Here is a 22,342-nt window from a genome sequence, read left to right on the forward strand (position 1 = left end):
TAACTTGAAAACTATCCAAACACAAGGCATTTTGATTTAATAACTTAAATCTAAATTCACATACCCAAATCTTGCTATCCATATGCACCACTAAGAAATTTATTTATGTAGTTATCTGATATATGAAATGGTGAGATTATAGTCCCCTAGAGATTAGTGAAGCACTCTGATATTACAGGAAAAATGTGTTTGCTTATATTGATTGAAAATACCAGAAAATGCCAATTAAGTAATATCTATTTGCAAATATCACCTTGTTATTCTTTTAATATAGTCGAATTAATTGTGTTTATATAGGCAGTTAGACTCATATATTTATCACCATAGCGTATAACACCTAGTATAATTTAGGTAATCAGGATTCCAGCCTTCAGCTAAGCCTAGTCATTTATTCAGAAAGCCTAGTTCGGCCATAAGATATTTTCCCTTCTAGATAAGCCAAGTGGCAAGTCTCTTTCATTTATCTCTATTCTCTATGGCATAAATCTCCAGCTTTAATGGTTCGGAATTGGGATTTAATTATCAAAGAAAATAAAAAAAAAATCCTAATACCGAGGTGGCCGACCAAAACTCGTACATAGACAAAGTACTAGTGAAAATCGAATAACCTCTTCTTTCTTCTTAAAAATTTTCCCCTAAAACCTAAGACACAAGATATGAAAATAATTACAAATTGACAGAAATATCCTAAACTTTCATAGTATAACATAAAATGCAAAGCTAAAGAGGTAGACTAGAACTCTGAGGGTCCGTTTGGATAGGACTTATTCTGCTGAAATTGAAAACTTATTGCTAAAAACACTGTAGCAAATAAGTAAAAAAACGCAGATGATATCTTTTCTTTTGATTCCGCGTAATGGGTTTGCTTTCATGAGTTTCATCAACTGATGTGCTCTGTTTTGATGGCTTTGTGGTTGGTGGGTAGGTGCAAGACATTGAAAAGGATTCGGACAGAGCATTGAAGGGGATTGAAGGCATTCTGCCACGGTAGTTGAGAGAAAAAGCAGAAAGATGAAGAGAATGGAAATAGTCGTTAAGAGTTGTGCATTGTTTTGATCAGATGATTCTCCAAGCTTCTTGTGCGATAAACAGAACACATAAGGTTTTCATTTGTTGAGCGCACCATTTTCCTCAACACACTCCAAAGCCATGAACAGTATGCGCAAGAGGCTTGTGCATTTAATATATGAGATTATTGTTTCAGCTCTTGAAATGAAACGATGCATAGAGAACTTAAATGAAACAGTGCGTAGAGAGAAAACTTGCATTTCAGCCTTGCGTTTCCTTAGCTTCAACGTGCACGTGAGTCCTAGCAGTAAACGTAGACACAAAACGTAAACACCAATTAAGTTGAATCCAAACTGATACTAAGCATTACTCAAATTCAACAACCTAACTATCTGAACATATCCGTTAACACTGCCTTCCTCCATTTCAATTGCAACATTCAACTTCTTTCTTTAGAAAAAGGAACTATATACTATCAAACCTCAATAACAAAAGACCACATATGACATAAAAATTACTTTTTTTTTTGGTAAGGATTGTTAGAGTTTTATTATTATTATTATGACAAAAGGAGTTTTATTATTCACTGTTAAATCCCGTATATATGTCTTGTGATACACTCTGGACTGGCCGGAACTGTTCAGTGTCGAACTTAAGAGTTTAATTCAGGTAGGGGGACTTTTTTTTTTATCATCTAATGGTATGGGATTGTATTCAATAACCAATGAACCAGAGTTAGCAGTCTTCCTTACCCAAATTCGCAAGCCGAACATAGAATAGAGGACATACAAAGATCCAACAGTGGCCAAAGAAAGTATTTGTCATTAAGAAGTAATATTACAAGCATAAGGAACCACTTCCTATAATAACAGCAATAAAATGATGAAACTTTTCTCAAGCATTGGGCTACCTCTTCCAGAAATTACAGCTGTCTCAACCCCTAGAAACCTATTATCTGCTTGCTGAACAAAGGCTTCTTATGATTCAACTTTTGTAACTTTCATAGAGCTCATGCTAGACAACCATGCTGGTGTATCAGAGAGCTGCTGACACAAGGAATTTACGAATTCTTTGCAACAGTTCAGCCTTTATAGAATCAGGAACGGAGGCTGCATGGACAGAGGGAGATGTTAAGAAGTCCTAAACACAAGTGTTCAATTGAAACCACAAAACTAATTTGAAGGATTGAACTACATGAACAAGGCATTACACCATGAAAATCAAATCTGGGCAATTGTATAAATTAATGTCCATGACCATCTAATAGCCAGCTAATCACCTGGATTTTTACGACTCCAGTATAAATTTTAAATCAACGCTTATAATGAGATAAAACAGTTATGCTCTTTAAATTAAGCTTAGCCTCACTGTGAAAAAGGTTCAGAAGTAATGTGTAACATCAGAGTTAATTTGCAAGAACCAACCCTTTGCCTCCGGTCCACTACACTACCAATCCATGTCAATGACATTGCCTGCCACTTCCTACACCCTAGTTGATACTATCACTGCATTCTGCACCCATCCCAGATGCTTCTCACACTCTAATTGAGAATATCAGCGCTTTATTTACAAACTGTGTGGACACTGTTCATCTGTCATTTCTATTTTATAAGAATCTCTTGAAATTCTGTCTCACCACTAACATTGCATTATGCACATATCATGAATGCGTTGTTTATCCACTAGGTTATTCCTAAAAGATATAAAACTAAGAGAGTTTATAAAAAAAAAAAAATATTTTTATTTATTATTTATTTTTTTATAAATAAGAGTTTATAAAACAAGACATAGAGAAATTTCTTATAAGCATGAGCAAATTGCTTAACTTAAAACTAAGTATGCCCAAGATCCAATAAGAATAAGAATAAGGTGTTCCAAGCAGTCATGATTAAGTTGCTTCCTTATTATAGACAATTAGAATTTATTAAAAAAAAAGAAAAAAAAAAAAGGGAACCATAGGAAAGAAAAATAAAAATCCTTACCTCTGCCCTTTGGAGTAATTACATGGACAAGGTCATCCACTGTAACATTATTTCTCCCTTTCTTCTTTATAAATGCCCTGAGGTTAATAAGAAGAATGAGATGGATTCCTAAATGTTACAATGATAAATAAAAAAATTGATAAGGATTTTTCCTCCCCTTAAAACTTATCAAAAAAAAAAAATTTGATAAGGATAACTAGATGTCATTACTAAAATAATTTTTTTTTTGTCTTTTTGTTCCAACAGTTCAAATTTCTTGAATAGTAAAAGGGCCTTAGAACCTGTGTATGAGGAAGTAAAACGACTACAACTATGTTAGTGATGCTAAGCCAAAAACCAGGTTTATGGTCTTAAAACATAGAAACATCACCAAGTGAAAAGGGAGCATTCTTGACATAATATATACACCATGCTCAAGAGGAACTTCAATTTACCCTCTCATCCAGCACTAGGATGAACACAATTGACAAATTACTAAAAAGCATACATTTGAAGTAACAGCAACAATAATGTGCAGCATGCACCCCCGATTTAGCACTTTTCTCCTTTTACTAATAATAAAGCTGCATCTAAACTGCAAGGTAAGCGGGCTTCTAATCTACAGAAGGGTCGATGTAGTAATGTCAATCCTCTCTGTTGTCTACTTGTATGTCATATCTACCATGAAGCTTCCTATCAGGCTATTAGCAAATGTAGTTGGTTCAACTCATATGTCATCAATTTCCCATGAGTCCATACATGAATAAAAAGCCTCTTAACTGGAGATGTCATAAGGACACATGCAAAACCATGTTTAATGATTAATTGGACTTCTGCCTAATCAAGCTATGTTTTTGGCATTATGCAAACTAAATTCAAATATATTAATCCACTAAGACTTTTATGGCCCTCTTTCTCAAGCATATCTGAGATTACCAAATGTATTAGATCTTATTGATCTTCTGCCAAAAGAAAAAAAATTAAACAATGCGCGCATAGACAGGAAGGATTTGAAAAGCGCAACATCTGGTCAGCCCGTAGCTAAGCATATCCTATCCAATCCATCCCAGTTTCTCTCCAAAACTTTGAGAATAAAACAATTCTGATGTCAGAAATCTACTTGACAGAATTTCAATATAGTTATGTTTCCTATTATCAAGGTTAAGCCAACAAATTAATCCTAACTTGAGCTCAAGACAATTTAGCCAGTGCTAAATGGACTACAGTCTGGTCCTTATCTCTACCACATAGGATTAAATTACTTCTGTGAAATCTCAAAGAATACCTATCCCTTACTCTTCATGAGATTTGAACTTACCAAGTGAGACATCACCCCACTTGCATGTGTTAATTGTGGGGTTTCCTATTCAACAAAGACACTCTATTTCTTTTTAATGGATTATTAATTTACTTCAGCAGTTTCCACCCAATATATGTCACCTATCAAATTTCCATTCTATGATCAATATGAATGATGCAGGGAGTATGAAAACAATTTCATTTAATTTTGAAGTCAATCATATTCTTACTAATGGTCCATTGGATTCTAATTTAACTCTTATTAACTAATCAGCTTATTAGTCTTTCATTTAATTTTCTCAAGCCAAGGTTTTTTTTTTCATAATTCTATAATTAGGTTTTAGCCCAAATCAATTAAGGTTAGGGTTTAGTCCTAGTAGTTATGATTGGATGAATACAATTCTTTTTGAAATTCTCCAATGGCTTGGGGCTAACTCCAGGCAACCTTAGGTACTGACTTCTAGGTTTTTTTTTTAATTTATTTTAATCCCTTTTTTCCCCCTTGGTGCTAACTCCTAGGGTTTATTTTTTGTTCTTTAGTTTGTTTCCTGCAATTTTCTTTCGTTTTGTGCTACGTCAATGAATCAAGTAGAAAACTTGCAATGACCATCAGTACCTTGATGCGAGGATCATCTTTATCAGTGATGAGGTATTCTCAGGGTTTAAGAGAGTAAAGACTTAAAGACCTCCTTGATTCTAAGCCAGGTTGTGTTGCTTAGTGAAATCATGCCAATAATCAACAATCCCATTTCATTCCCAGTGCTAAAATTTTTAGCGTACATGGAAACCCTCTATTAGGCTATATAGGTTTACCAATTTTGTAATTGATGTGCTCTTATATTCTTTCAATGAAGTTCTTTCCCTTTCACAATATAAAAACAAATAGTGATTTTCACAATCCCTTAAGCTAAGCTCAGTGTTTAAATTGTACAACACACCACTCTCCTATCTCACAATCTACATTTTATCTGTTTAAAAGTAGAAAGCTCTCCATTTGTTTTGAAATGAAAAGGGACCATTTCCTTTTTTTTTTTTTTTTGATAGGTAAGAACAAGTTTTATTGAAAAATGATAAGCATGAGAAAACACAAGGTTCACGATAGTGAACAAGAAGAAAAAAGAGGTAAAAATAAGCAAACAAACACTAAGCTACACTAAGAGACAAAAGAAAATCCGTGATAGTAGAACAATCTGAGAGGCCCCAACACCAAGACCAATCAAAAGGGGTCTGTCTGCATAACTCCAACAATTAATCCAATGACTTCCCCATATCCTCAAAAGAATGCCGATTCCATTCAATCCAAATATTCCACATTAAACAACCCGGAACCAGATTCCGAATATCAGAATTATGTTTCCCAAGCCAATGATACCAACAGAAAAATAAGTCTGCAATAGAACCTGGCATGACCCAATCAATCCCAAACAGCCGAAGCATATACATCCACAGAGATGAGCAACGGGACAAGAAATCAGCAGGTGATCCACAAATTCCTCATTACAACAACGATTTGCCAAAATGCGGCCACGGAGCATAAGATTATCCATAGTAAGAATCTGACCATGAGCTATTGTCCACATAAAAAATGCCACCCTTCTAGGAACTTTTACTTTCCAAATGCCCTTCCAAGGGAAAGTAGGAAGAGTTACATTTCGAATCTTATGATAAAAAGACCGAACATCAAACTTCTCACTTCCATTAAGACACCAAGAAAGTTTGTCACTACCTTCACCCCTAGGAATTTGAGTTTGAATGAAGTGAAGAAGGGAATAGGAAGCCGCCAACTCCAAATCATTAAATTCCCTATAAAATCTTAAACTTTGTACTCTGTTATTATCATCAATTGGAGGACTTAACACTTCAGAAACACAAGCTTTCTTATTGGCTGAACACACAAATAGCTGAGGATAAAGAGATTTGAGAGAATTATCCCTAGTCCACTTATCATGCCAAAAAAGAATACAAGAACCATCCCCCACCACAAAAGACACATGCCTAGAAAAACCTTCCCACCCTTCACTAATACTTCGCCATAACCCACAACCATGAGCCCTTCTACAAACTCTAATGCTCCAACCCCCTTTCCCCTCCCCATATTTCATGGCTATGACCCTCCTCCATAGATGAGAAGTTTCATGACCATACCTCCAAAGCCATTTCCCTAATAGAGCCTAAAAATGAAGTATTAATTCAAGCCATTTACTCACCAACAAATAAGGAAATTATATTCTGAATGTATCTAGCCCAATATTTGCTCAATACATCAAGAACATACAGTTTTTCAAGAATGTAAAGGCATACATGAGGCAATGTCATCTAATTTTAAACAACATGGTACTATATACAGCTTGGAACAGGATCCCTAGAGTTCATATCATGATTAACTTTTTTTTAATAGGTAAAAATGATATTATTGAAACGAGACTACTTCATGAAAATAAACACGAAGTAGCCTAAAAAATTACAAATGGGATATGAATTCACACTAAGAAGAAGTGAACAGAGTTACTATCAGTAAGACCCGATACAAAATACCACTCATATCATGGTCAACATTTTATTTTTTGCATATTGCGTCACTTAACAGCACAGGATACACTTTTGATTTGTAATATTTAACCTTTAGACTTATACAAAATTAAATCTTCAAAACTTCACCATGAAAAAGTAATGCTTTAAATAGATAGTAATTTGAGGAGGAAAAAAAAAGGAGTGAAGCTGAAATCAGAGAAGAAGCAAAAACCCACCTGCAAATAGCTTTCATTTCATCCTTCCAACCACACTCTACAAGCCTTTCCCTCAAAAGCTCCATTAATCGCTCCTTTTCTCCGCTCTCAATCAACTGTTTCATAACATTTTCAATTCCTCAATACAACAAAATTTAAAGCGCAGTAAATGAAAATCCATGAAAATAGTAGTTCAATTTCCAAACTTTGATTACAATAATGCTAAGTTTTACCCCCAAAAAAAATTAAAAAGAAAAAAAAAAATCAGACCTTGATATTAATAGTTTCTTGAAGCGTTGGTTCTTTTTCTTGATTTTCATGTACGTCTGGCGTTGGAGGACGATTCACCGATGGCCTCCTTTTTGGAAAAAGAAAAGAAAAAATAGTGTCACTTGACCAAGAAATACACGAAATTAGCAAGTAATGGTAGATAATTTCATAATATATATATATAATCTATGTAAAGGAAATAGTTTTCCCGAGAAAAAAAAATGAATATATATGTCAGGTCAAAGAGAAATCTCTGCCAAGATTGGAGAACTGACATGGTTTATAAGCTACCGCAAAGCGAGAAATCTGCAAGTGTCGATGGAGTGATCTGAAGAGAAGAGGAGGAAGAAAAAGTGAAGCTTATATATTCTAACTAAACGGCGGCGTTTATAATTTCATCTAAGATTAAGAACTCCTTTTGTAAAAGATTAATTTGTACTTTTGGCCTGTAAAAATTGGGAATGTTTTTATTTTAACCCTTTATGTTTCAACATTTTCATTTTGGCTCTTCTTAGATTCATTATTCATTCTTAAACTTTAATTTTTTTTTATTTTATTCCTAAACTATTGAAATGTTACGCTTTCTATCTGTAATTATTTAATAACTTTCTTTGTCACTAAATTATTGAAAAAAATTTCAATTTTAATCTCTAAATTTTTATTTTAAAAAAACTATTTAAAAAGTTCAAGGACAAAAACAAAATTTATACAAATTTTAGGTATAAAAACAACATTTTAGCCAACAACAAAAGTCTACGTACACAAAAATGTTTACATTTTTTTACCCAAGAGATTAGTGTATAATAAAACGTTGTTAATAATTTAATATATGCCCATTAGAGTGATGTTATTTCAATAATAATTTATAATCCTGACATATTATGAAAAATTTGTGAAAAATATTTGTTCCTCACATTTCTTTGTCTTTTTTTCTGATGAAAATTTATAATTAAGGGCCCAACTGGGTTCCTCACATTTCTTGAATATAAAGGATGGGGATTGTACACTTAAAATCCTATAATTGAGGGATGGTTTTAAATTAAACCCCTTCCTCTTTTTCTTTCTTTTCCCAATCACTCAAATTATTATTTTTTTCTTATTATTATTATATTGAAGTTGAGGCTCAATCAAAAATTTAAATTAGATTGTAATTGCATTTCAATTTTACGTGATATAATACTTTACATGTGTATTAATTTTAACATATTTTAAACTATTTTAACTTCCTAAAACTACTACTAATCCATTTTATTTAAATCTAATTTGGAAACACTTCCAATCCATTCTAAACTAATCTAGATTTTCATTTTTCTACAAAAACTTATTATAAGTTCAAATATAAATTGAAATGAAATTTTGTTTATCATATTCTGAAAAAATTAGTCGTTCATATCTTATTTGAAAAATATAAAAATGAAATAAGTTTATTGCATAGCAATGACAAAAATTAAGTTAAAAAGTAACAAGATATTTTACATTTTCGAGTATAAAAAATCATTAATGAACAATTTGCATACTCTATCAAATAATATCCTTATAAAACATTTTTTTTTAAGTTGTTAAAAAAAAATGATCAAGTAGTATTCAACTTAGGTAAGAATTTTAGTATACATCTAATTATTAGTATGTTTTTAAATGAATTCATATGCATGCATTATTATTTGGACAACCCAAAAACATATATCTGGAATCATCAACAATGAATTTAAAGATTTTGTTCTTAAATTATTGGCTGTGTTAATTCAAACCATAAAAATATATAAAATAATATAATATTACATTTAAACTTATTTTCTCTATTGAGTTGAAGTATTTTCTATAAAACTGCATTATTAGTTTTGAATCTCTGATTTTTTGAATTGAATGACTTAATTTGTAGTTAATTTTAATTTTTACTAATACAACATCAAATAATTTGAAGTATAACATGATTGGTTAAAAAAAAGGACAAAAAATGAGGATAAGAAAAATCAAGGAATTAAATAATTGATACAATCAATTCATTAAAAATAAAATAAAATAAAATTTGAGTTCTAAAAAGAAAAAAGAAAAAAGAAAAAAGAAAAAAGAAAAAATCAGACGAGGAGGACACAATAGTCAACAGAAAACGAAACGGCGCGAAGCCGTTGCCAGGAGTAGGCTGTGGACACAAACGTACATACGCCTCATTTCAAACATAGATCACGCTTCTCATTCGGGCTTGGCTGTGCGTGTCTCTCTCTGTGTCTCTTACTGTGTTTTCAACTTTCATCGCGAAAAAAATGAAAAATTTCAAAACGCTTTTCTAAGTCTGAACTTCTACTACTACTACTTCTTTCTCTTTTTCCAGCTCTCTCTGCTTCAGCTTCAATCAATTATCAATGGCTTCCGTGCCTCTCTCCTCTCTATGTTTCTCCCAAACCCCCAAATCTCTCTGTTTCAGCTTCGTCGCCTCCGATAACCTGAGGTTTTCTTCGTCTTCGCTTCGATTCTTAACGCCAAAGAAGAATCGCACCAGGATTAGGGTTTCGGTTTGTAGAGCCGCGACGCCGTCGCTTGTCTTTCGCAACCTCGATGCCGATGACTTTCGTCATCCTCTTGATAAGCAGGTTTGACTCTTACTGACTGACTGACTGATTTCTATTTTGTTATTGATTTCTTTGATTTCTGTTTGTTTCTCTAGAAATTTCTTTGACTAAGTATTTCTACATGTTTTCTCAGCAAACAAACAGTGGAATTAAGCTTATATTGGCAATAGTGGAGTATTTAGAGTTTCTCTGTGGTCTGATTACTATTATTGTTTTGGTTTAATTTTGAATTTGTGCAGAACACGCTGATATTGAGAGCGATTCCAGGGTTGAAAGAACTCGGAAGGGCTCTACTAGGTAATTGAAATGTTATATGTGTTCTGTGAGAGAAGATTGTGCATTAGAGAATATAGGAAATGAATGGAGAGGTTTTTGTCTTTGTTTTCAGTATGAAAACGACGATGAGTTATTTTAATTCTTAAATTTTTTGGAAATGCTGTGTTCTGGTTGGATAAGATTTGAGTGTAAATTCTTGAGATGTTACTTTAGTGATGATCGAAACGCGTTGTTGCAGGAACTGTTGCCGAGCAGGTCATGCTTCTGGAGAATATAGGGACATCGGTTCTTGTTTCTAAAGATCAGGTAATATGCGATGCTTTTTTGGCGAAGAATATTGTAGAGGAAGGGAAGATGTGTATATCTTGTTTGATTTTGATCCATGTGTTCATTTTCTTTAACCGGGTCTCTTTGTGAATGTATTAAGTGTTGCTAGTGGATTCTTGTTTTGTACATTTATTGGAGAATTCCAAAGCAGAGATGAACATGTAATTCAATCTTTGTTACATCTAGAATCTTCATTGTAATGTGTACACTTCGTGGTCTGTTCAAGTTAGTTTTTCTAGAAGTCTATGGAATACTCTTGTTTGTGATGTTTGTGTTTTCTTTTACTCATTAGAATATGGTTATTCATATTTATTTTCTTTAACTCCTTGAAAGTGTGAGGATCTCGCATAAGTTTGTCCTTCTGACATCAAATTGTGTTCATGTTGTTGCCTGATAATTTTTTAGTAATATTTTTTGTTGTTGCCTTATAAGTATATGTATGGGATATTAATTGAAAGAACTTAGTTTTCATTAGTCATGCTTGTTGTCCAACAGGAGTAAGGTGGCATTTCCAATATTATTACCAATGTTGTGCCATTTTAAAAATGGGTGTGGCACATCTTTAAAAATATTTTAACTCTACCTATAAAAAATATATGTGTGTGTGTGTGTGTGTGTGTGTGTTTTAGGTATATTCAATCAAGTTTTCATCCCTTGGTGAAAGAACATGTGTGAATGTGAAAATCATGTTTTCCTGTTATCAACTTATCTAATGGCTTTAAAATTATGTTCTTCATCTCTCAGCTTTCTGATCTTCATAGATTAATGATTGAGGCTGCAGAGGTATTGAACATTGAGGCTCCTGCTCTGTATGTCCGACAAAGTCCTGTACCAAATGCATATACTTTAGCTGTAAGTGGTAAAAGGCCATTTGTTGTTGTTCATACCAGCCTTGTGGAGCTTCTGACACAGAAGGAATTGCAGGTCTTTTTTTTCAATTCTTTGTTATAAAATTCTAGTGAAAGTTTTATCTTTTATTATGAAATGTTATTAACTTCCTGCCAGTCTACTGCTATTTAGGCTGTTCTGGCTCATGAGTTGGGTCACCTGAAATGCGACCATGGTGTATGGCTTACATATGCGAATATTCTTACCCTTGGGGCTTATTCTGTACCTGGTAGGTCATTTGGTTCTTTATGCTTGTTTTGGTGAATGCATACTACTTACCCTTAGTCTTTACTTATCCCAAAAATAAAGGGTAAATGCATACTATTACCATACATTTCATTATTATGGGATTGTGATAGACATCAATTCAGAAAAAAGGGGTCTGGATCCTGAACCACAAAATGATTGGATTTCAGACTGCACTATAAGATCTTTCAGGTTCTGAGGTGCATTTTATTTGGCAGATCACAAGTAGATATATAAAATTTGTTCATCTGACTGTGAGGAGAATGTAGCTGTTACATTGTGCGTTTGTGTATGTAAGTGCTCTGAATGTCTGCATGTGCATGCATGCAGGCATGTTAAGGAGGGGTGTCTTTAACTGAATGCCTGAAAGTGAAAGTACCCAACCATTTGTATTAGGGAATGATTGTTAGAATCTGGTTCTGTTTTCTGGATATTTCCCATTATCTGGGAAGTGTAGAGCTAGGGGACTCTTTAATGATATTCATGATTAAAAATTCTGCATGTCACATAGTAAGATGATTGAACTTCTTGTTACTTGGTGTCTGGATTAAATTATCAAATTGCATCATAGTGTTTTTAATGTCCATGACTTTTTCAGGTCTTGGTGGGCTAATAGCTCAGAGCTTAGAAGAACAGTTATTCCGCTGGCTCTGAGCAGCAGAGTTGACTTGTGATCGTGCAGCCCTTCTTGTTGCGCAAGACCCTAAGGTATACTGATATTAAAAACTTAAACTACACATTGCACTATTATCTGTTGTATACCAGTTTGATTAATTATCTGATTTTCATCTGAACTCCCACAAGAGGTGGTCATCTCTGTGCTTATGAAATTAGCTGGGGGATGCCCATCTATGGCTGATCAATTGAATGTGGATGCATTCTTGGAACAAGCTCGTTCTTACGACAGAGCTTCCTCAAGCCCAGTTGGGTGGTATATAAGGTGAGCAGCCATTCATGCAGACAACATAAATTGGGTTGTCATTTATTTTTGTTACTGATTCCTAATCTACTTATGCTTGCCAGAAATGCTCAAACAAGGCAACTTTCACACCCTCTGCCTGTTCTACGTGCTCGTGAGATTGATGAATGGTCTAGGAGTCAAGATTACAGATCCATTCTGAAACGTGCCATGCCAATCAATTCTTTACAAAAGGTTTAGAGGTTAGAGTTTAAAACCCAAAACAGTGCCATGGTTAGCTTTCAAACTTAATTTGCCTTTTTTCTTCTGAAGCCTTACACTTGCAGAAAGTAGTCTCATGTGGTAAAAACATGCCCCATATAAGTCATACAGTAATATTACTTATTGCATTGTTGTGCACATAGCAAATTACTTTTGACTCAGTTGTGGGGTGGAATGCCCCTAGGGCTTGAAGGTGATAAATGATAGTGAGATGACACGCTGTTTATTTTCCAGTAGAACAAAATGTTAACATAGATGGCATCTTATCAACTTCAGCCACTGGAAAGTTGTAATTGGACTTTATAAAATGGCGTCTTACACCCCCTAACCTCATGCATTCAGACCCCACATGCCACTTCATTGTTTTAAGTCCTTGTCTGATTTTTGTTCATGAGTCCTAGTTATATTCTCACTGACTTATCTTCTTGTGTCAAAAGGGTACCCCAGGCCAGGGGGAAGGAGGACAGGTGTCATTGAGAGGATTTGTTAAGATTTCGACACTGCAGCAAAATATTGGCTTATCAAATTACAAAACATTTACAAATGGAAGTTATACTGTCTTGTTTTCTTGGTCAACCTTGTGTAATTATAAAAGAAGTTAGTTTTGAGAACGCATTGCTATGTATTATAACCATTGTTGTAAATCCAGGTAGTTATACATTTTTCTTTTTTCTCCCTCCCTTATACAGTTACTGGGAATCTCTATCTGTTTTCTGATGGCGTCAAAATGTAAGGTCGAGATTAAGTAACATTCAAGTGATATGGGTATGTAAGTATTGATTCAGTCATAAACAATGTAAAGACAATGCAGTTCCTTTATATGCTTGTATAAAGCTGTCTGTCCAGAATTGAGGCCTTGTGTGTGTATCTTTGTTTTATTTACTCTAAAAGTTGCTTGGATTGCAAACACCATTAACGCTTGTGCTGCAAAAATCCTGGGGTGAGCATTCGGGTGACATTCATAAATCAATCTTTCAGGGGTGAGAGAGATGGCATATACATCCGAAACAAAATATAATTTTTCCATTCGGGGGCTATGCTGCTTTGTGCATGCCACAGCAGCAATGTAGGGACTCAAATTGAATCGGAACCAGAATAGGGATGGGTTTCTAACCCAACAAGCCCAAACAATAAATTTTTAGAGAGTGGGTAAAAAAACTAGTTCTATTCGGTAGGAAAAGTCATGATAATTGTGCAGCAAAGGACGCTTCAAATTAATCAAATAATAAAAACTCTCTTTGGCTAAGTCTCAGGGGATATCTTTCTGGGTTCTATCGTTTTCTTCCTTTTTTCTCCGTCTCCTTTAATGTCATCCACTTTCAGGTCATATACCACGTTCCTCACCCCATTCTCACCGTACACATGTAGGTTCTATTCGGGGAACTCCTTTCTGTCCCATCCGGCACCTCCTAGAACCTTCGCTCAGCAGCCATAAGGCTGCTTAGTTACTGTTCAAGTATCACCTCCACATTAATGCGGCCAGAGAGTTAGTTGGGAAGCGTTTAATGTGGATGTAGCAACTTTAGAAGATATTTGTTATCTCTCCCGGTTTCTTCTTTGTTCTATATTCACTTTCCAGTTCTAATACAACTTTGCGGAGTACCCTAAATAGTAAGATAATTACATCCACCTTGGACCATGGTATCTGAGATAGATCTTATCCTCGGATGTGTTTTAGGTCACTATATATGACTTCTATCCCTTTTTCTTATACTACTCCCACAATATCTTTCTTTAACCATCCTCGGATAAGTGAATGTCCTCGGACTGGGCCGTTAGGTCATAAGCCCATTTTCTACGATTTTCACATCGTCTTTTTGGATAGTCGGCCCCACAATAGCCCTTCAAAATCTCGCTTTTTGTCACTTCGGAAAAAAGGAGATTTTGATATCTTGCCCTCACCCCTTTCGTGGACTTTCCTAACTTTCAGAACGCCTTTTTACCTGCCCAAGGCATGCTCTTGACGTTTCGGCGTCAGGAGCACGCCATTATTAAATGATGACGGCTTCTTTGTCCCCCACGTTCAACAGCAAGATGTAAATCTAACGGTGGAGGACCTTTCGTGGACTTTCCTAACTTTCAGAACGCCTTTTTAAATGACGACGGCTTCTTTGTCCCCCACGTTCAACAGCAAGATGTAAATCTAACGGTGGAGGACCTTCAGTATTTATGAGCGGGATTTTTCCTACTTACAATTTCTGCGCCACTATAAAGAGCTTTTCAAATCAATTCTCTTTTCAGTTACAAAAATCACACTATCTTAGCGTGTATTCATTGAACCTGCCTCTCTTTCTCACCTCTCCACACTCTCATAAATACTGAGAGTCTATCCGAGGACCTCCTTTTTTAAACCTGTAAGTTTCCTTAACCTTTCTTAGCCTTCAATCCTTTTTTACTAACTTTTCTTCACGACTTTTAGAAAATGGGTAGGTTCAAGAGTCTGGTTGAGTCTGAAGAGGATATAGAGATATTTAGAGCTAAGTATAGGATTCCCCCAACAGTGGGTATGAGATATGCTTCTCCAGAAACATGGATAAACGATAGGAAGACAGCAGAAGTGGTCATCCATATGATCGCCTTTATAGAAGGAGGGATGACTATTCCTATGGGTAATCTCACTAGAAGTTATCTTAGATTCTTTAGGTTATCTCCCACACGATGTGCCCCAAATATGTTCAGGGTGCTAGGGAGTATAGAAGCCCTAAATGAGAGGAGGCCTGACCCATCATGATGTGAACTGGATGTACAATCTTAATCATCTGAAGGGTTAGGGTTACTATCTTAAGTCTAGGCACCCTGAAGTAAGGTTAATCAAATGCCTCCCTACATCGAATAAGAGATTAAAAGATGACTTTTTAATCTTTTCTGAGGAATGGCATGATGGTTTACCTTGTCCGACTAGAGAGGGAAGTCTGACTAGAAGGTGCCCCCTTTTACTCAGCCCTTATTTGTGGCTACTCCTTCTATAGGAGCTTCATCGTCACGCTCCATTCCTCAGAAAGGGAAGGAGGAAGAAGAAGAAGAAGAAGAAGAAGAAGAAGAACAGACTTCAGAGGGAGTTGTAGAGTTTTTAGATTTTGCAGACGAATTTAAAGTATTCAATCAACCCCTATCTCCCGAGGTGATTTCTGACGAAATGGGCATCCAGAGAAAGAGTCAGAGGAGTTTGATGGACGTGATCGAAGGCCAGCCTGGAAAGGGTGCACTGAGGAAGTCAACTCATCCTAAACTCCCCCCCCCTCCCCCTCCTCCCAAATCCCATTTTCACCCTCCTCAATCATTTCAACCAACTGGGGTCGAACCTAATGATTTGAAGAGAAGGAGAGAGTCGAAAGATAAGGAAGTGATAGAGACTGGGAGATCTCATCCAACTTGTGAAGACGAGGCTCAATGGGCTGCGAAGCAGCAAAAGGTTAGCTATGGGCCTCAACGAGTCGTAGAAAGGACAACCACTCAGTCCTCGGAACCCCAGGCCTGGCTCCCTGCACCTATGCTCAGTGGTGAGCCCCTGAGGGAAGATGCCTCGATTAGGGACTTCAACGGCGAAATTGGGTGTCAAGTTGCTTCGGCCTTAGAGGAAACTCTCCTACTTCCCAAGGATATGACCAAGCAGAGAGGCGTAAAGAGGAACGAGGTTTTTCTGAATAGGCATGGTATGATACCCTTCTTGCTTTGTTTCTTTAATTATAAATGTCATACACATAATTTTATTTATTGCATCCCTAACTCTTTTTCCTTTAGGCTGTTCAAGCCACTTTCAGGCTGGAGGAGATAACCAATTCTTGCTACCAGCAAATAGACGATGAGAGGAAGAAGCGAGTAACAGTTGTGCAAACACTCACCATTGTTTAACAAAGCAACACACAGCTGAAGAAAAAGTTAGCTGAGGAAGAACATGCTCGGAAGAGTGCTGACTTAGCCTTGGAGAGCACCCAAAGGCAAGCCGAGGACCAGAGGAAATGTCTGCGTGATGCTAATGACCAGCTGGCAGCTTCCAAGGAACAGGTATCAACTCTAAAGAAGCAACTAGAGGAAGCCCAAAGGCTGAGAGACCAGGCTGAAAAAGCAAAGGCTGAGGCGAAGAAAGCAAAGACAAAGGCTAAAAAAGAAAAAGACCAAGCCGAACAGCATGGGTATGACGTTGGCGTTGTTGAGACTGAGAATAACTTCCGGGCTGAGGTGCCCATCGTATGTCAGGCATACTGTGCCCAGACCTGGGAAGAAGCTCTCAACCGAGCTGGGGTTGAATCTTCTTCTGAATTGAGAAGGCTAGAAAATGTTTATTTCTCTCCAGCTATACGAGCTTCAAGCCCTTCTTCTTAACAAGAGGAGGCATCCTCCACAGTTGCTGATTCGACCAAAGAAGCACAAACACAAAATCCTCCCATTCTCAACTAGCAGAAGCACCCTGAAGTGCCTGAAGCTGCAAAAAATATTTCTTTAGACAAAACAGCAGAGGGACCTAAGGATGGAACAGCTTCTCAAAGCTTTGAACAGGCCTTGGCTTCAACCATCTTACCTGCTAGAGAAGTTCCAAAGGAAAAAGAGAAAGATGTTCCTCCTGAGGCAACTGGCAGAGCCCCCCAACCCAAGCTCCAAATAAAATTAAAACCATAGTTAACGCAGTTAAATTCTTCTTATTTTCCCTTTCAATTTTTTTTTTTTGGAGGATATTTTTAATTGTGATGTATATTTCCCTTTCCAAATTTATATGAGATGTTGTTGCTTTCTCTATCACTTGTATAATTTTCTGCACGAATATTCTTTGTTTTTACATGATCCCAGGCAACAGAAGAATAAAATCTGATACTATAAGAGAAAACTTGTATGATAACTAGAAACCAAAGCAGACTATAACAGTGAACTCCACAGCCCTACAGCGGCTTGCTTCTAATTCATTAAAAAGTATCCACATTGAGAAAGTGCTCTAAATGTTTAACCCAGGGAGGTACTGAGCACCTTAAAATGCTTTAAGTGATGCTCATGGAGTTTGCTTTGATACACAATTTTAGTTGCACGGACCTTATTTAAAAAGCATTGACTCCTACTAAGTTTGTTGTCTAAACAATCTGTCATACCTTAGTTTCTGTTTAATACTTCAATAGATGTCATAGTGTATTAATTTTCACTAAGTTTGTGGTCCGAGGACCTGACATAACTTAGTTTCTGTTTAATACTTCAATAGATGTCATAGTGTATTAATTTCCACTAAGTTTGTGGTCCGAAGACCTGACATAACTTAGTTTCTGTTTAATACTTCAATAGATGTCATACTGTATTAATTTCCACTAAGTTTGTGGTCTGAGGACCTAACATAACTTAGATTCTGTTTAATACTTCAATAGACTGACACAAGTTGCAGAATTAGGATAAATCGTAAAAGGAAGTAAAACAGAACTGTTCTTGTTAATAATAATACCTCTTTAGGTTGCTTACATTCCAGGGATGGAGTACAGTTTTTTCATCTAAATTCTCTAAGTAATAAGCACCTATTCCTGCTATAGATGTAATACGATACGGTCCTTCCCAATTAGGCCCTAACTTTCCCTAGGTTGGATTTTTGGTAGTTCCCAAGACTTTTCTCAATACCAAATCTCCTGGAGCTAATGGCCTCAACTTGACATTTGCATCATAACCTTGTTTTAGCTTGTGTTGGTAGTAGGCCAACTGAACCATCGCATTCTCTCGTCGTTCATCTATCAAGTCTAGATTCTTCTTCAACAGTTCATCATTTCCATCTGAGGTGAAAGTACTGGTCCTTAGTGTGAGAAAACCCATTTTAAGAGGAATCACAGCCTCAGCCCCATACATCATTGAAAATGGGGTTTCCCTTGTTGACCATCGAGGCATTGTTCGATACGTCCAGAGGACATGTGGCAACTCCTCCATCTATTTTCCCTTTGCATCATCCAACCTTTTTTTAAGCCCACCCACTATGACCTTGTTGATAGCCTTGGCCTGCCCATTTCCCTGTGGATAGGCTGGAGTGGAATATCTGTTCTTTATCTCCAGATCGGAACAATACTTTCTAAAAGCCTTGCTGTCAAATTGAAAACCATTATTCGAGATGAGAGCTTGAGGAACACCGAATCGAGTAATGATATTTTTTCAGACAAACCTCTTGACATCCACATCCTTGATATTGGCCAGAGGCTCAATTTCGACACACTTAGTAAAATAGTCTATGCCAACTAGCAGATATTTTCTATTTCCTACTGCTTTAGGGAAAGGGCCAACGATATCCAAGCCCCATTGAGCAAAAGGCCAAGGACTAGAAAGAGGATTAAGAACTCCCCCCGGCTGATGGATGCTTGGTGCGAACCTTTGACATTGATCACACTTCCTAACGTATTCTTGTGCTTTTTTTTGCATGCCTGGCCACCAATACCCCTGAGTAATTGCCCGGTGAGATAGAGATCTTCCTCTAGTGTGACTCCCATAAATCCCTTCTTGTAGCTCTTCTAGAAGTGCCTTTGAGGCTTCGGGGTGTACACAAAGCAGATATGGCCCAGAGAAAGAGCGTTTATATAACTTTTTGTCCTCGGACAGCCAAAACCGAGGAGCTTTTCATCGTATCTTTTTAGCTTCTGATTTGTCCTCGGGTAGTATATCCTTCTCAAGGAATAACAATATAGGATCCATCCAACTATGCGTCGAATTGATTTGATTGACTTGAAGCGAGTCCCCCGTTACTGGGGTGGGTGCGTTTAAGTCTTCAACCATTATCAATCGAGGCAAGTTTTGCGCCGAGGAGGTAGCAAGGGTGGCCAAGGAGTTTGCATAGGCATTTCCGCTCTTAGGGACATGGGTTACTTCAAAAAATTCAAAATTTATTTGCATACGCCTAACCTAACCCAAGTACTCCAGCATTCTTGTGTCCCGAGCTTCCAACTCCCCTCTAACCTGGCCTACAACCAGTCTCGAGTCTGAGAAAATCTCCACTATTTTTTCACCTAGTTTCTTGACCATCGCCATCCCCATTAATAAAGCTTCATACTTTACCTCATTGTTAGTAGCTGAGAATCCCAACCTCATAGACTTCTCGATAGTGACATTTTCAGGAGATATCAGAACCAACCCCACTCCTGACCCCCGCTGGTTTGCTGCTCCATCCACATACACTTTCCAAGGTGAGGCATGTTGCACGGAGATAAGACTAACTGATTTTTCATCCATGCCATGTGGGCTTGCTTCTATTTCTTCAGGGCCTTCAGCAAATTCGGCCACCAGGTCGGCGAGAACCTGGCCCTTCACAGAGGTACGAGGCATATACCTAATATCAAAAGCCCCTAAAATTGTGCCCCACTTGGCAATCTTGCCAGTGTAGTCTGCACTTCGAAGTACGGCTTTGAGCGGATACTGAGTTAGGACAACCACAGTGTGTGCTTGGAAATAATGGGGAAGTTTCCTTGTAGTTGCACCATTGCCAAAATGGCATTTTCCAACGGCAGATAACGTATTTCAGCCTCATGAAGCGACTTGCTCACGTAGCAGACTGGCCGTTGGACGGCATTATCTACTTGTATCAGAACAAAACTGATCGCATAAGTGGCTATCGCCAAATAGGAAAAAAGGACATCATCCACCTCAGGACTAGACATGATGGGTGGCCAAGATAGATACTCTTTAAGCTGCTGAAATGCCGGGGTGCACTCCTCGGTTCATTCGAATCCTTTCCACTTGTGGAGTAAAAGGAAAAAAGGTCTACACCTATCCGCCAACTTGGATATGAATCTATTCAAAGCTGCGGTCATCCCAGTCAACCTCTGGACCTCCTTGGGATTCCGAGGTGGCTGCAAGCTACTTATGGCTCTAATTTGATAGGGGTTCACTTCAATTCCTTGGTGAGTCACCATGTAGCCCAAAAACTTCCCTGAGCTTACCCCGAATGAGCACTTAGATGTGTTTAGTCACAATTTGTGTCTCCTTAAAATCTCAAAAGTGTTGGTGATCTGTCACATGCTCAGCCACTACCTTACTTTTCACCACCATATCATCAATATAGACTTTGATGCTCCTGCCCAACTGTGGCTCAAACATGTTCGTCATCATCCGTTGGTATGTAAACCCCGCATTCTTCAAGCCAAAAGGCATTACCTTGTAGTGATAATTTTTAGTGGGAGTGAGAAAAGCGGTCTTTTCCTGATTATCCACTGTCAGTGGGATCTGATGATAGCCCTGAAAGGCATTTAGGAAGCTCATCCGAGGGTGGCCTACTGTTGCATCCACTAGCTAGTCTATACGGGGTATAGGGAAAGGGTCTTTTGGACAAGCTCTATTAAGGCCCGTGAAATCAACACACACGTGCCATTTTCCATTTTTCTTTTTCACCACGACCATATTAGCCAACCATTGAGGGTAAAACACCTTTTTGATAGCCCCTGCCTGTTTGAGCTTGGTCACCTTGTCTATGATAGCCTCGATATGTACTTTGGACGAACGTTGAGGTGGCTGTTTCTTCGAAATAACAGAGGGATTGACATTCAAATGTTAACAAATGAAGTCTGGATCCACCCATAAGGCTTCGTAGGCATTCCATGCGAACACATCAATGTTTCTCCTAAGGACCTCAACCAATTGCTCCTTCTCTAACAAAGGTAACTGTGGTCCAACCTAAAAGTACTTATCTGGATCATCCCCAACACTCACCCTCTCCAAATTCTCACACTCCGCTCCACCGGCGGATGTGCTATAGTGGGTTGCCGGAGTCTTTAATTGCTATAAGTCATTCTCGGTCGTGGCCGAAGTATCTGTCTCTGGCTGATGTTGAATAGCCGTTATCAAGCACTGCCTAGCCATGGCTTGATTTCCCAATATTTCTAACACTTGGCCTCCCGATGGATATTTCATCTTTTGATGAAGAGTAGAAGAAACATCCCCCAAGGTATGTAGCCAGGGCCTACCCAAAATAGCCGTATACGGAAAAAAAGCATCTACCATAATAAAATCCACCTCCACCACATCTGAGCCAGTCTACATAGGTAATCTAATCATACCCATCAGAATGACTGATTTACCTTCAAAACTCACCAACGGGGAGCTATAGGTTGTTAGATCCTGGGGTCTCAAATTCAGCCTCCTATATAGGTCAGGATACATCACCTCAGCTGCGCTTCCCTCATCAACCATCACCCTTCTCACATCATACCCCCCGATTCTAAGTATAACCACCAAAGTGTCATCATGTGGTTGTATGGTTCCTCTCTTGTCTTCATCCAAAAAGCCCAACACCAATGAGGTGTCCAGTCTGGTTCTCTTCAGCATTGAATTGGAGCCCTCATCCAAACAATAAGATACAAACATTACCCTAGAGGGGCAAGACCCAGTTCTTCTCGGGGCGGCAAATATAACGTTTATTGTGCCTAAAGGGGGTCCTGAAGAAGCATCTCCCCGAAATGTTGAACCTGCCTGACTTCCTCGGCCACTAGAATGATGCAAAAGCTAGGTCAATTTCCCTTCTCGGACTAGTTGATCCAAATGGTCCCACAAATTTCTACAATCTTCAGTAGTATGTCCATGATCCTGGTGATATTGGCAGTAAAGGTTTTGATTACGTTTATCAGGATCCCCTGCCATCCTATTGGGCCATCTGAA

At 37.5% G+C, this 22,342-nt stretch overlaps 3 protein-coding genes across 3 annotated transcripts; 2 read left to right on the plus strand and 1 right to left on the minus strand.

Annotated features, from left to right (window-relative positions):
- Nucleotides 1-1,810: 1,810 nt before the first annotated feature.
- On the minus strand, nt 1,811-7,650 carry LOC112005195 (transcription and mRNA export factor ENY2). The gene is made up of 5 exons (XM_024037447.2): nt 7,540-7,650; nt 7,265-7,352; nt 7,016-7,110; nt 2,991-3,067; nt 1,811-2,117 (listed from the first exon to the last, which is right to left on the minus strand). Coding segments are annotated over exons 1-5 (336 nt in total). The 5' UTR covers nt 7,542-7,650; the 3' UTR covers nt 1,811-2,043.
- A 1,757-nt stretch (nt 7,651-9,407) lies between these two features.
- Nucleotides 9,408-13,596, plus strand: LOC112005144 (plastoglobule-localized metallopeptidase 48, chloroplastic). Its single transcript, XM_065776657.1, is given in 9 exon segments — nt 9,408-9,852; nt 10,071-10,128; nt 10,346-10,413; nt 11,179-11,358; nt 11,455-11,551; nt 12,167-12,276; nt 12,375-12,508; nt 12,592-12,729; nt 13,186-13,596. Coding segments are annotated over 8 exon segments (1,011 nt in total). The 5' UTR covers nt 9,408-9,624; the 3' UTR covers nt 12,728-12,729; nt 13,186-13,596.
- A 1,574-nt stretch (nt 13,597-15,170) lies between these two features.
- Nucleotides 15,171-17,071, plus strand: LOC112005158 (uncharacterized). Its single transcript, XM_024037408.2, has 4 exons — nt 15,171-15,357; nt 15,718-16,382; nt 16,490-16,567; nt 16,616-17,071. Exons 1-4 carry the CDS (start codon nt 15,171-15,173, stop codon nt 17,069-17,071), a joined length of 1,386 nt encoding a protein of 461 aa, XP_023893176.2.
- The last annotated feature ends 5,271 nt before the right edge of the window (nt 17,072-22,342 follow it).

Source organism: Quercus suber, unplaced genomic scaffold (assembly GCF_002906115.3).
Source record: "Quercus suber isolate HL8 unplaced genomic scaffold, Cork oak 2.0 scaffold_138, whole genome shotgun sequence".
Classification (NCBI taxonomy): Eukaryota; Viridiplantae; Streptophyta; class Magnoliopsida; order Fagales; family Fagaceae; genus Quercus; species Quercus suber.

Coding starts and splice junctions, on each gene's coding strand:
- LOC112005195 (XM_024037447.2), bottom strand. Junction 7,111..7,264: donor AAGAAACTATTAATATCAAG/GTCTGATTTTTT, acceptor GTTATGAAACAG/TTGATTGAGAGCGGAGAAAA. Junction 3,068..7,015: donor GAAATGAAAGCTATTTGCAG/GTGGGTTTTTGC, acceptor TATTAACCTCAG/GGCATTTATAAAGAAGAAAG.
- LOC112005158 (XM_024037408.2), top strand. CDS start 15,171: ATGGGTAGGTTCAAGAGTCTGGTTGAGTCTGAAGAGGATATAGAGATA. Junction 15,358..15,717: donor AGGGATGACTATTCCTATGG/GTAATCTCACTA, acceptor CTCCTTCTATAG/GAGCTTCATCGTCACGCTCC. Junction 16,568..16,615: donor ACGATGAGAGGAAGAAGCGA/GTAACAGTTGTG, acceptor AGCAACACACAG/CTGAAGAAAAAGTTAGCTGA.